The sequence below is a fragment of the Saccostrea cucullata genome, unplaced genomic scaffold (assembly GCF_032062105.1).
Source record: "Saccostrea cucullata isolate Sc308-1 unplaced genomic scaffold, CSIRO_AGI_Scuc_v1 ctg1611, whole genome shotgun sequence".
Taxonomy (NCBI): domain Eukaryota; kingdom Metazoa; phylum Mollusca; class Bivalvia; order Ostreida; family Ostreidae; genus Saccostrea; species Saccostrea cuccullata.
Window position 1 is genome coordinate 4,989 of NW_026921053.1, and position 14,037 is coordinate 19,025.

The window sequence follows — 14,037 nt, forward strand, 5'->3', positions numbered from 1 at the left end:
ATATGTTACCCAAATACTTGTCAAGAACGGCAAAAATACGCGTTTTCCGACTACTTCCAGTTTGGCCGGAAGTGACGTCGACGGACGTATTTTGACGATTTTAATAGATTTAGCTTGACATTTTGAACAACTTTGCTTCTTTGACGTATTACAAATTCTCAATACTTTTTGAGATATAAAGGAAAAACTTCTGGCCCCTCTAGGCCCCTTATTTTAGGGGCCAGCCCTTTTCTAGACATACCATTTGAAAGATCTTGAAATTCTACACTTCTTTTGTTCTATATATTTTAACAAAATATTTCCTGGTAAAAAGATATCGTAGAAAAAGTGTTAAAAATTTTGAAATTCGCGATAGGTCTATTTTCTGGCCATAGCGCGCGCCGACGTGCAGCACTTCCGGTGAAAATGAAATACGTATGTCACATCTACATATATTGCTCTATCATTGCTGAAAAACTCAAGTTTCTATCCTAAGCCGTTTCTGAGAAAACTCGCGGACAAACTGACCCTCTGAAAATCACTAAATCGCGGAAATCTCCAAACCGGAAGTGACATCATCAAAACAAAAAATTATATATCAGCTTTGTTTGATGTTCTATCAGTCCTGAAAGTTTCATGAAAATCGAACCAGCCGTTTCCGAGAACTCGCGTGCACAAAATCGGTAAGAAAAAAAAACAATAATAATAACTAGAGCAAAGCTCGTTGCAAAGCAACTAGTAGGTCTTCCGTCCGGTTTTGACCGGAAGTTCCGGAAGTGACATCAACACAAGAAAGCAATGAGCTTAGTTGTCTCCAGTGACTTTATAATTCCAAGTTGCACCAAAACCTTCAAAATAAGCACTATTTTTGGCTACTTCCGGTTTGACCGGAAGTGACGACGACGGACGGAAAATTAAGATTTAAGCTTCCAGTGACATATGATATCCAAAAACCTGTCAAGAACAGCAAAAATATGCAAAATTTGACTACTTCCGGTTTGACCGGAAGTGACGTCGCCGGACGTATATTGACGACGCCATTAGATAAAGCTTGATATTTTGAAAAACTTTGCTTCTTTGACGTATTACAAATTCTCAATACTTTTTGAGATATAAAGTAAAAACTTTTGGCCCCTTTTGGCCCTTTATTGTATGGGCCAGTCCCTTATTGTTGAAATCTTTTGAAAGACCGTGACACTCTTCACAACTTTTGTTCTATACGTCTTTACAAAATATTAACGTGTAAAAAGATATTGCCAAAAATCTGTGAAAAAATTCTAAATTCCCGATAGGTCTTTTTCGAGCCATAGCGAGCGCCGACGTGCTGCACTTCCGGAGAATAAGAAAGGTGTATGTCACATCAGCATATATTGCTCTATCATCGCTGAAAATCTTACATTTCTATCTAAAAGCACTTTTGAGAAAAATGCTGGACAATGTGACCCTCTGAAAATCACTAAATCGCGGAAATCTCGAAAGCGGAAGTGACGTCATAAAAATAAAAAAAATATATATCAGGTTTGATTGATGTTCCATCAGTCCTGAAAGTTTCATGAAAATCGATCGAGCCGTTTCCGAGAAATCGCGTGCACAAAATCAGTAAGAAAAAAACAATAATAACTAGAGCAAAGCTCGTTGCAAAGCAACGAGTAGGTCTTCCGTCCGGTTTTGACCGGAAGTCCCGGAAGTGACGGAACAAAAGAGAGTAATGAGCTAAGTAGTCTCCAGTGACTTTATAATTTCAATATTGCATCAAAACCTTCAAAATAAGCCATGTTTTGCTACTTCCGGTTTGACCGGAAGTGACGACGACGGACGGAAAAGTTACTTTTTATGCTCCTAGAGACATATGTAACCCAAAAACTTGTCAAGAACGGCAAAAAACCGCGTTTTCGGACTACTTCCGGTTTGACCGGAAGTGACGACGCCGGACGTATTTTGACGACTCCAATAGATTAAGCTTGACATTTTGAACAACTTTGCTTCTTTGACGTATTACTAATTCCAAATACTTTTTGAGATATAAAAGAAAAACTTTTGGCCCCTCTTGGCCCTTGATTTAAGGGGCCAGCCCTTTTTTCGAGGTATCATTTGAAAGATCTTGGAATTCTATACTTTTTTTGTTCTACATGTTTTAACAAAATGTTTCTAGGTAAAAAGTTATCGTAGAAAAGGTGTTAAAAATTTTGAAATTCTTGGTAGGACTATTTTCGGGCCATAGCGAGCGTCGGCACTTCGTACTTCCGGTGGTTGTGATATACGAAATTCACTTCTCCAAAGCTTCCTCTAACATCACTGAAAATTTCATGCTTCTGTGTTGAGTGGTTTTTCAGAAAACTGCCGGACAAAGTGACCCTCTGAAAATCACTAAAACGCGGAAATCTCAAAACCGGAAGTGACGTCATCAAAACAAAAAAATATATATCTAGTTTTTTCCATGTTCTATCAGTCCTAAAAGTTTCATGAAAATCGAGCGAGCCGTTTTCGAGAACTCGCGTGCACAAAATCGGTAAGAAAAAAAACAATAATAATAATAATAAAAATAGTGGAAAAGAAACCTAAGAATAACAGTAAGGTCTTCCGCTGAAGACGGAAGACCTTAATAAAAATAGTGGAAAAGAAACCTAAGAATAACAAGAAGGTCTTCCGCTGAAGACGGAAGACCTTAATAATAGGGAAAAAGAAACCGAACGAAAACAATAAGGTCTTCCGTTGGAAACGGAAGACCTTAATAAAAAACAGAGTAAAGACAATATGTTCCCCAACTTCGTTTGGGGAACATAATTAATTGGTACCAAAAGTAAGGTATTCTCACTGGAAAATGATTGTGAAATTTGAAAGTAAGATTATGTTAAATTTTTTTAATAAGTGCAAAAATCTCCAAGGTCAAGGTCAAAAGGTCAATGTTATTAGTATCAAATGAAAGGTCTTACCACATAAAATACTTATGTAGAGCTTGAAAGCCCTAATTGAAGAATTTGTTAAATTTCGTAACTAACATCACATACATATACCGATGTTTTAATGGTGAACACTCTTGATGAAGTACTAATATTCTTTTTACTCCTGAGGCATATCTATTTTGATTAAATATATTTTTTACAGCGCAAGGTACATGTGGTATTGAATAAAAAAGAAAGTCGTTAAAAGCTATACATAGATTGTTTATATTAATATAAAGAAAAACTATACTAAAATGTTGATAAGGTATGTCAATCTTCAGCTTCTAGAAACGTTCACGCAGAACCTCTTACTTCAAAACTGTTTATCAAAATTCAATATTTATAACATATTTAAATTCAACAACGTATATTGCTCAGCATTTAATAAAAAAATGCTCAAACATCCCGGAAAAAGCAATATTTATGAGGGACTATTTTTTGTTGTGGAAGGATAGTTTACAGAAAATTCTGCAAATTTGTACATTTATTATGTTCCCCAAACAAAGTTGGGGAACATTTAAGGAATCACTGTCTAGTTTTGAGGGTATGCCAGGGCATCAACAATAGTGGGAAACATGGGATAATTTGCATAACGGGCGAAGCCCGTTATGCTAAAATTATCCCATGTTTCCCACTATTGTTGATGTCCCTGGCATACCCTCAAAACTAGACAGTGATTCCTTATATTTCCATTTTTACTTGAAATAACCATCTTAAAATAAATCGAAATTCCGTCTAATTGAGTAGATTTGAAATGCACAAGGCCCAATGACGTCAAATTTTACTATAAAAAATAGTCTCCAAAAACGAAACAAATTTATTGACTATTTATATTAACCGTAGTCAAATATCAACATTTATAAAATAAACAACAAAAGAATTTTAAATGACGATCAAAGTAATCTTGTTGACTTTAATTATATATGTGACCTAGATTTAGGTTGTCGGAAGCACGAACATATATAGGCACTATGTCACTTCTCCGCCGCCATATTGAATGCAATGTTGCAGTTGATGAAACGGGAGCTGGTCAGCATGGTCAGGAAACCGATTTGTATGGATGTTATAATAACAGAAGAAGTTGAGTTGCTTAAGAAGTCGGATGGTAATGACTAAGGGACGATGTCTGTATCAGATGATGGAGTACGTGCAGATCCATGTGGCACTGTCAATTTCTCCACGTGGCTGTTACGGAAGTGGAGTTCTCGGACTCGCGAGGCCTCGATGATAGTGGACAGCGTTGCGCTAGTGACTTGCTTTCGAGCCGAAGATAATTCATTATTTATTTTGTTTGTTAAAAAGATATATCAATCAAATTACTTAGTAAACACTTAAACAAAACATCTATTTTTTCTTGAGTATATTTATACGCCAGTGATATACATGCAGGTTGACACCTGACCTTTCAGTAATAGAGAAATATACATACCACAGGGTATTATCATGAAATTAACAAGCTACACTTTTGTAGTGTTTATCATAGAGAAAACAATTGGAAATGGAAATATATTGTTTTTACTCTGTTTCTTCTTATTATTTTTCTTCTTCCTGGGTACTTATTTGTCCGCGAATGATCTTGTAAACTGTTCATCTGATGTAGGTAAAACCTTTTAAGGGTAAGTTGACATGTAGATTTGCGGAATCAAGGTCATTTCAAGCGCACTTGCTTGCAAGAGCGCGCACGTGCAACATGTAAAATTACCATTATAATTGATATAGCCGTAACTTTTCTATTTTTTGATGAAATGTGTTGAAACTCAGAATATAAGAATATATTAGTATTATAGACAAGAAGACTTGGTCAAATTATCATGTACTCACGCGCATGCACGTGCGCTTTGCTCTGATTGGCTGAAACGAAAATCTCAATATCTTATTCGTTTTATGACTAAATACTTTGAAATTTAAAACATAGTCATGCATTAAGATATCCTACGATATGACGATAAAAATTTTTCATAAAAAATCACGCGCATGCACGCGCGCTGCAATCTGATTGGCTAAAATTTTAAATGGCTATAATTCCCTTGGTTTTCAGCCAAACATGTTGGGATTTAGAACATACATATTCTTAATGGACTCCTACAAGAAGGTATGGTCATCAAGTACATGCATGCATGTGCGTGCACGTGCAATTCGTATACTTAAAAATGCACTCGATTTAGTGTATTTTCGAATACTTTTTGATTAAATGCCTTGATATTTAGTACATGAAAATAAATCAATAGTGTATACTAATACTGATTTTAAAATTGTGTACCTTTAACACGAAATATTAAACATACATTAGCATGATTAGGGCATCGACTCGTATTCAAGGCTAACAATTTTTATTTTATTGGAAAAAGAATGTGACCTTAATTTGTGCGAAAAACCATGTGAGCTTAGAAAGTACGTTGAGCTGTATAAGCTGCAATTCTGAGATAATTTGGCAATGTTTTATCAATTAATATTTTTCGAATTTTTTTTATCAAAGTGAATTCAAACTAAGGTATAACACCACACAATATGTTAAATTTCCTTCATTTTGAAGGTCCTACTTACAACATTTATAAGTTTCATCACAATGATGAGACAATCGAATTTATCTTTCTTCTTCTATCGTTATCTGCCTTGTAAATGTATTGGAAAAAGATATTCCACCTTCAGCATGTTCAACCCTTTTAGATTTAAGAGACAAAAAAGAAATTCATATCAAATCAACATATCAAATTAAAAATAAACTCGTTAGTTTTTCAGGCAAACATTCTAAACTGACTAAGATATGTTTAATTTTGTTGTCGCTCGCGTGTCAGTGGCCAGAGCGCCTGCTCTAGAGTCGCGAAGCAAGGAGTCGAATCCCTCCATGGGACGTTGAGACCGGTCCTTGAGATAAAACCGTATAAACCGATGCTTCGTGTCGCAGCAGGCGCTGTCACGAAAAGATCCCTCACTGCTTAATGGCTCTGAGTGCCGAGTATGGGACAGGATTTTTAGCTCTCCATCGGCAAGATGTGGCGTCTCTTCATGAATGAAAAATTCTCGAGAAGAATATTAAATAACACATAATCAATTTTTGAATAATTATATTATGCAAATCGCTTACACTATAGTCGATGGACATGGTCATATGGATTCGAGAAAGCGCAAAATCATATAAGATCCCAATGTATCATTGAAACCAAACAACTATTGCTTCAATCATACGAAACAGTTTCGCTGACTTACATCTGAAACATGTTCGAAAATTATGGTAGAAATCAACTGTAATCTGTGGGGTAACTACTACATGTTTTATGTGCTTAATGTCCCTATAATATATCAGTATAAAAAATCTTCCACCTAGTTTTTTAGGGACTAAACTACAGATTATTTAAAACATAATACATTGAATTCTCAGCTAAATTGTAGTTGAAGAATAAAAAGATTAAGATCTTCAATCCCTAATAGGAAGAAATTCAATGAAATTGAAAACATAACAGATATGAAGGCATTGAATACTCAGTTTATTTCAGTTTATTACTATAAGTATGTTTAGTGGGATGTGTCCTAATTCATGACCTTGAATTTTGGTAAGAGTTATCTCCCCTATTTTAATTAATAAAAAAAATCAATTAAAAAAAATTACCTTGTAAAAAAATTGTTTTCAATTATCATTCTATTTTTAATATTTCAATGCATCTTTCCACTACAGGATTTATTGATATTCAAAATTTATTCAAATTTTTTGAAAAAAAAAACGCTTTTCCCCATAGACTTCAATGCAATCTTTGTTAATTAACTACTGTTTAATTAATGAATTTTTTGAAAATTTCTCGTGGGCAATCCTTTTCCACTATAAAATGCTTTAATATAATATCAGAGTACTGTGTACTTGACGGACATTTAAGGGTAGAGAATTTGGTCCCATTAGGGATTGAAATTCTTTATTCCTCCCAATTCATATATTTAATGTTATTATTAACTAGGCTTAAGAGTTCTCAAGCTAAGATAATATAAAAGAAGTGCACAATTAAAGATTCGAACAAGGTTTTCTGAATTTAAGCAAAATAAATTTGTATCATTGCAAGTAGAGTTAACAGTTGTGCGATACACATTATAATTCGTCTTGTTCGAACATTTCTTCCTAAATAACACAAGACTATTATACAATTCCTTTTAAACAAAAAATGAAATCTTTTCGAATTGAATCATATTCAAAATTAATACAGCTCAATGTTTAACCTCGTTTCAGAGTCTTATGAGAAGGAACTTCGCATAGTTTTATTGGGGAAAAGAGGAAGTGGAAAAAGTGCAACAGGCAATACTATCCTTGGAAAAAGAATGTTTGTAGAATCATCTTCTGCAAAGTCAGTCACCAAGGAATGTCAAAGAGAACACATTTCAAGATTTGGAAAGGATATTCAAGTTATCGATACTCCCGGATTGTTTGATACAGATATCCCTAATTCCTTTGTGCATATAGAAATATCAAAATGCATAGCTATTAGTGCACCAGGTCCACACGCATTTATTTTAGTTCTCGGGCTTACCAGATTCACCCAGGAGGATTACGACGCTGTACGTCAGTTTATCGATCGTTTTGGAAAAGATATTTATAATTATTTTATAATACTCTTTACAGGAAAAGATTACTTAGATTATGAGAAAAAAACGCTAGATATTCATTTACATACCCTACCAGACAACTTAACAAAAATTATAGAAAGATGTGGCAACCGCTGCATATGCTTCAACAATAGGTCAAACGAAGCTGAAAAAGAAAAACAAGTGAAAGATCTCTTGAAAATGATTGAAGAAAACTCCAACAGAAATGGAAAGAAGTATTACACTGATGAAATGTATGCTGAAGCTTCAAGAATTATGAAACAAAGAGAATATGAAATTAGAAAGGAAATGGAAAGAAAAAGAGAGGAAGCAATCAATGCAAAAAGATCAGAACTAGAGGAACACTTTAAAAAAAGAATGTCAGAACTAATGCAAAAAAATGAAGAAACCAACAAACAGTACCAAGAGCTACTTAAAATATTTAAAAGAAAAGAAAGGGAATATCTAGAACTGAAGAATAAAATTAGTTCTATGGAAAAAACGATTAGGGAGGGAAAAGGTAAAAATTGTGAAATGATAAATGATCTTAAACTTAAAAACCAAAACAAATTTGTCGTCGAGAAACAAGTTCAAAATTTACAACAATCTATAAATGTAATGGAGATTTCAATAAAAAATAGAGACGAACACTTTGATGCTAAAGAGAACAAAATGAACGACGATATAATAAAACTAGAGACTGAGAGAGTATCAAAAGCTCTTACAAGAGAAGGAAAGAAATGAAAACTTAAAATAGGAAAAAGAAAAAGTAAGAAAAGAAACCGAGAAAACTAAATGGTTTCATAAATTTAGACGACGGACTGGAACAATCAAACAGGATACGGACATAGAAAAAAATGTGAAGAGGAAGAAAAAGAACAAAAAGACAAAGAGAGTGATGAATAACATTTCTCAGCTTTGTTTAACTTTAGATTTCAGACATTTGCAGTGAGCGATCCAGAATAATAAGCAATTATAAAATGCATATACTAAAGCAACAAAAAGTGACCTCGGACTTCTTCTTCTAGAAAACGAGGATCCCTGTTACGTGAAGCTCGGATCCCCCCGAATAGAATTCCTTGATTCGGGAAGTAATATTTTCTTAAATTAATCTTGTATCAATTTCCCTCAACTGAGAATCATAAATCATTAATTTCAAAAAAGAAATAATTCGATTTTTTTCCGTCTTGCTTCCATTAATTTTATTTGTATTTTGGTTTGATTTTTGAATGTCTGTTTTTTTAAATTGATTTGATATAATTTATTATTTGTGCCATTTATGTTAATTAATACTTCGTTAAAAGAAAGAAATAATTATATATATATATATATATATATATATATATATATATATATATATATATATATATATATATATAAAGCACAAAGAAATTCACTTTTACATGGATACCCACTTCCGCCCCAGCCCGGGGTTGAACTCTCGACCTTCGGAATCTGTCTCCTAGCAGTGCAGGAACAGCGCGCTAGACCGCTCGGCCATCTAGGCAAGTCAAAAAACTTGCTTTCGATGCCGATGGAATTCTCGCGGCGCTGCCCTACACTACACGGTCATTGAGAATAGAAGTGAGATACAGTTATTTGGACATTAGTTTTTAACAGAGGATTGTTACCAATACATGTTGTAATGAAATTAATTATTATTTATAAAGCACATTTTACAACAACTCTTAAACTAACATAACTGCCCTAAGTGAAGAAATATTAATATATAAAGCACAAAGAAATTCACTTTTACATGGATACCCACTTCCGCCCCAGCCCGGGGTTGAACTCTCGACCTTCGGAATCTGTCTCCTAGCAGTGCAGGAACAGCGCGCTAGACCGCTCGGCCATCTAGGCAAGTCAAAAAACTTGCTTTCGATGCCGATGGAATTCTCGCGGCGCTGCCCTACACTACACGGTCATTGAGAATAGAAGTGAGATACAGTTATTTGGACATTAGTTTTTAACAGAGGATTGTTACCAATACATGTTGTAATGAAATTAATTATTATTTATAAAGCACATTTTACAACAACTCTTAAACTAACATAACTGCCCTAAGTGAAGAAATATTAATACAGTAAAATTTGTCTAATCCGGACTCTGAATACTCCGGACTTTTGTCCATTCCGTCTACAAATTTTAGTCCCATGCACTTCTTTAACAAATTCAATGAAAAAAATTCTGTGTAGTCCGGATACTGTCTACTCTGTATTCCGAACGGCCATACTGGTCCCAACTGCTCATAATTAACGGTTTATTATTCCCTCTAATCCGGCCACACCTGAGTTACTTCAGAGCAATTAACACCTTTCGTGATGGATGTGATAATCCGTGTTTACATTAGTATGATTAGTGCCATGAGACGTACTCTGTGAAATGCGGCGGTGACGCAGCCCACTTGAAAATATATTATATGATTAAATTACAATTTTTAAAAATTAACTTTGTTTTAACTCCTTTTACCACATTAAAACATAAACACAAAAATATATGTACGCGATTTACAAATCAATATATAAATCGGGATCGAAAATCGAACGCATTTCAAAATGGCACCATACATGTAACACTGTGGGGGAAGACGTAGTTTTTTTTTACATAAAAATTAAAAGTTCAATCTAATAATTAGCACATCGTAAATAATTGCGCATTGCTGTTAATACATTGAATGAGATCTTTGACAAGCGAAACCCGGTCCGCTTGATACATAGTAGGCCTATATTATGCATGCCTGTCCTGTATATTTTGATTGAGGTAACATTTCACCCGACTTTCATACTTCGTGATTGAACAAATAATTAAATACATTTAAGTCATGTGAGACTATTCTATAATTTCAGACTCCAAAATATTAATTTATTTCATCATTTAATTTTATTTATAATATGTATATGATGTATTTGTAAATAAACAACGAAATTTTCGAAATTGATATTTTCATGCATTTTTCCTGCACTCCGGATTCTGTCTAAACCGGCCAAATTTTATGGAACCGGCGGTAGCCGGTTTGGACAAATTATACTGTATATAAAGCACAAAGAAATTCACTTTTACATGGATACCCACTTCCGCCCCAGCCCGGGGTTGAACTCTCGACCTTCGGAATCTGTCTCCTAGCAGTGCAGGAACAGCGCGCTAGACCGCTCGGCCATCTAGGCAAGTCAAAAAACTTGCTTTCGATGCCGATGGAATTCTCGCGGCGCTGCCCTACACTACACGGTCATTGAGAATAGAAGTGAGATACAGTTATTTGGACATTAGTTTTTAACAGAGGATTGTTACCAATACATGTTGTAATGAAATTAATTATTATTTATAAAGCACATTTTACAACAACTCTTAAACTAACATAATTTCTTTGTGCTTTATATATTAATATTTCTTCACTTAGGGCAGTTATGTTAGTTTAAGAGTTGTTGTAAAATGTGCTTTATAAATAATAATTAATTTCATTACAACATGTATTGGTAACAATCCTCTGTTAAAAACTAATGTCCAAATAACTGTATCTCACTTCTATTCTCAATGACCGTGTAGTGTAGGGCAGCGCCGCGAGAATTCCATCGGCATCGAAAGCAAGTTTTTTGACTTGCCTAGATGGCCGAGCGGTCTAGCGCGCTGTTCCTGCACTGCTAGGAGACAGATTCCGAAGGTCGAGAGTTCAACCCCGGGCTGGGGCGGAAGTGGGTATCCATGTAAAAGTGAATTTCTTTGTGCTTTATATATTAATATTTCTTCACTTAGGGCAGTTATGTTAGTTTAAGAGTTGTTGTAAAATGTGCTTTATAAATAATAATTAATTTCATTACAACATGTATTGGTAACAATCCTCTGTTAAAAACTAATGTCCAAATAACTGTATCTCACTTCTATTCTCAATGACCGTGTAGTGTAGGGCAGCGCCGCGAGAATTCCATCGGCATCGAAAGCAAGTTTTTTGACTTGCCTAGATGGCCGAGCGGTCTAGCGCGCTGTTCCTGCACTGCTAGGAGACAGATTCCGAAGGTCGAGAGTTCAACCCCGGGCTGGGGCGGAAGTGGGTATCCATGTAAAAGTGAATTTCTTTGTGCTTTATATATTAATATTTCTTCACTTAGGGCAGTTATGTTAGTTTAAGAGTTGTTGTAAAATGTGCTATTATATATATATATATATATATATATATATATATATATATATATATATATATATATATATATATATATATATATATATATATAGAGAGAGAGAGAGAGAGAGAGAGAGAGAGCACCAAGAAACTAACTTTTACATGGATACCCACTTCTGCCCCAGTCCGGGATTGAACTCTCGACCTTCGGAATCTGTCTCCTAGCAGTGCAGGAACAGCGCGCTGGACCGCTCGTCTATCTAGGCAAGTCAAAAAACTTGCTTTCGATGCCAATCGCATTCTAGCGGCGCTGCCCTGCACGGTCATCGAGAATAGAAGTGAAATACAGTTAATTGGACATTAGTTTTATCAGAGGATTGTAACCAATATGTGTTGTAATGAAATCTATTATTATTTATTAAGCTTATTTTACCAGAGTTCTTAACAATTCTTAAACTAACATAACACTGTTTTTTTATAGAAATATATTGGTTACAATCCTCATATGTATATATATATATATATATATATATATATATATATATATATATATATATATATATATATATATATATATATATATATATATATATATATATATGATCCAATAAAAAAAGTCTTAGTGGTTAAGAAGGACACAAGGATTGTTACTGATATATTTTACAAAGTGGCGGATACACACCAATACTTACATTTTGGTTCCTGCCATCTGCATCATACCAAAATTCCTTATAACCTTGCCAGACGTATATGCGCCATTGTCAGTGAAAAAGATACAAGGGACATTCGTTTAAATGAACTAAGAACGTATCTTGTTAAACAGAAATATCCAGTTCAGCTTATGAATGATGGAATACTTAAAGCCAAGGAACATGAAAGATCGGAATTACTTTTAGCCAAAGGACGTGAAGTTAGCGAGAATATTATTCCCTTTGTGCACACGCATAATCCCTGGAACCAGAACATCAACCCCATTGTTCACCAACTGAACACAATTCTCAGATAGGACGAAACTACAAACTTAAGACAATTTATAAAGACGTAAAATTTATTTCAAGTAGACGTCAACCCAAGAACCTGAAAAGACTCCTTTGTAATTCTAATTTTGAAGAAACTTATTCAGTGACTAAATGTGGAGATCCCCGATGCGGAACCTTTGATTTTTTAACTGAAGGATCTTGTTATAACTTTAACGGCAGAAAATTCACAGTGAACGCCAATATGTCGTGTGATACACAAAATGTTTTATATGTGATAACCTGTCCAGGGTGTAGTGAATTTTACATAGGTGAGAACAGTAACACCTCTGTACCAGGGTTCGTACCCACAAGCAACAGATTAACACTCCAGAGTATAGACAAATACCATTAAGTGAACATTTAGACGTGTGCGGACAAAAGAAAGGATGCCTGCACTTAAGGAAACTTAGATATTGCGACATAATTATTTTAAAAATGGGCATTTTTCTTTTAATGGTAGAAATGGCCAATGTCCTAACTGCAACTTTGTGTAATTACGTTAATTAAAAGTTTGTATAAACGAAGTTCGAAGTCGTTTTTATTGGGAAGGGTCATCGCATATTCTGGAATCTCCATAGGATAATGAGTACGCCCACCTTTTTATAGGCTTAATACATAGTAAGCGCATGTTTGTCTATTGTTCTCCTTTTTATGGTAGTTGTTTATACATATTACCTCATATTAAAAGGAGATCAATAGACAAACATGCGCTCATGGTTAAAAAGAGAAAAAAATGTTTCTTCGTGTGTTCACTTTCTCTATAGTAAACAGGCCATTTTGACCACGTTGTTACCTGTTGAATATTATAAATAACCACGTGATTTCTATACCCAGGTAACTCTGTGAATACTAAAATTCCCTCACGTGACGTGTAAGGAAAAACGCATTCTGCTGAGCGTTAGTGATTGTCCATATCTGTTTCAATCTATTTCCATCGAGCCACGGGTTATTCTTTTTTCTCTTAGATATCTATAAGATTATTCTTATATCTTTCTCAAAAGCGTTTCATTTTACTATATTTATATATTTTCTAGTGTATTATATGTCTCTACATGTTCGTAGTTTACAAGAAAAAAGAGATTTATTTATTATGTTTTGAACCATCGTTTATCATGAACATCCAATGTAAGATCCAGTAAATAAAAATGAAACCATACCATCCTAAGCACACTAATTTATGGGGAGAAGAAATTAAGAAAAACATAAGTAATTGTGACGTTTTTCTTTCTTTTTTTCATAAAAAGGGAAAAATAAAGCAAGTCTTAATGTTGTTAGCGGGTTTCGATCCCAGATCCCAGACCTCAATATTATAAATTCTGTGCATTACCGACTGAGCTAGTCGGCACTTATACTCGAACACGTGAATTGTTGACATCAGCCATTGCTGTTGATTATCAATGGCTACTTCTACCGGTCG

General features: G+C 34.4%; 1 protein-coding gene across 1 annotated transcript; it reads left to right on the top strand.

Annotated features, from left to right (window-relative positions):
• The first annotated feature begins 3,956 nt into the window (after positions 1-3,956).
• On the top strand, positions 3,957-12,607 carry LOC134259078 (GTPase IMAP family member 7-like). The gene is made up of 3 exons (XM_062741678.1): positions 3,957-4,026; positions 7,135-7,867; positions 12,346-12,607. The coding sequence occupies exons 1-3, from the start codon at positions 3,957-3,959 to the stop codon at positions 12,605-12,607; spliced, it is 1,065 nt and encodes a 354-aa protein (XP_062597662.1).
• The last annotated feature ends 1,430 nt before the right edge of the window (positions 12,608-14,037 follow it).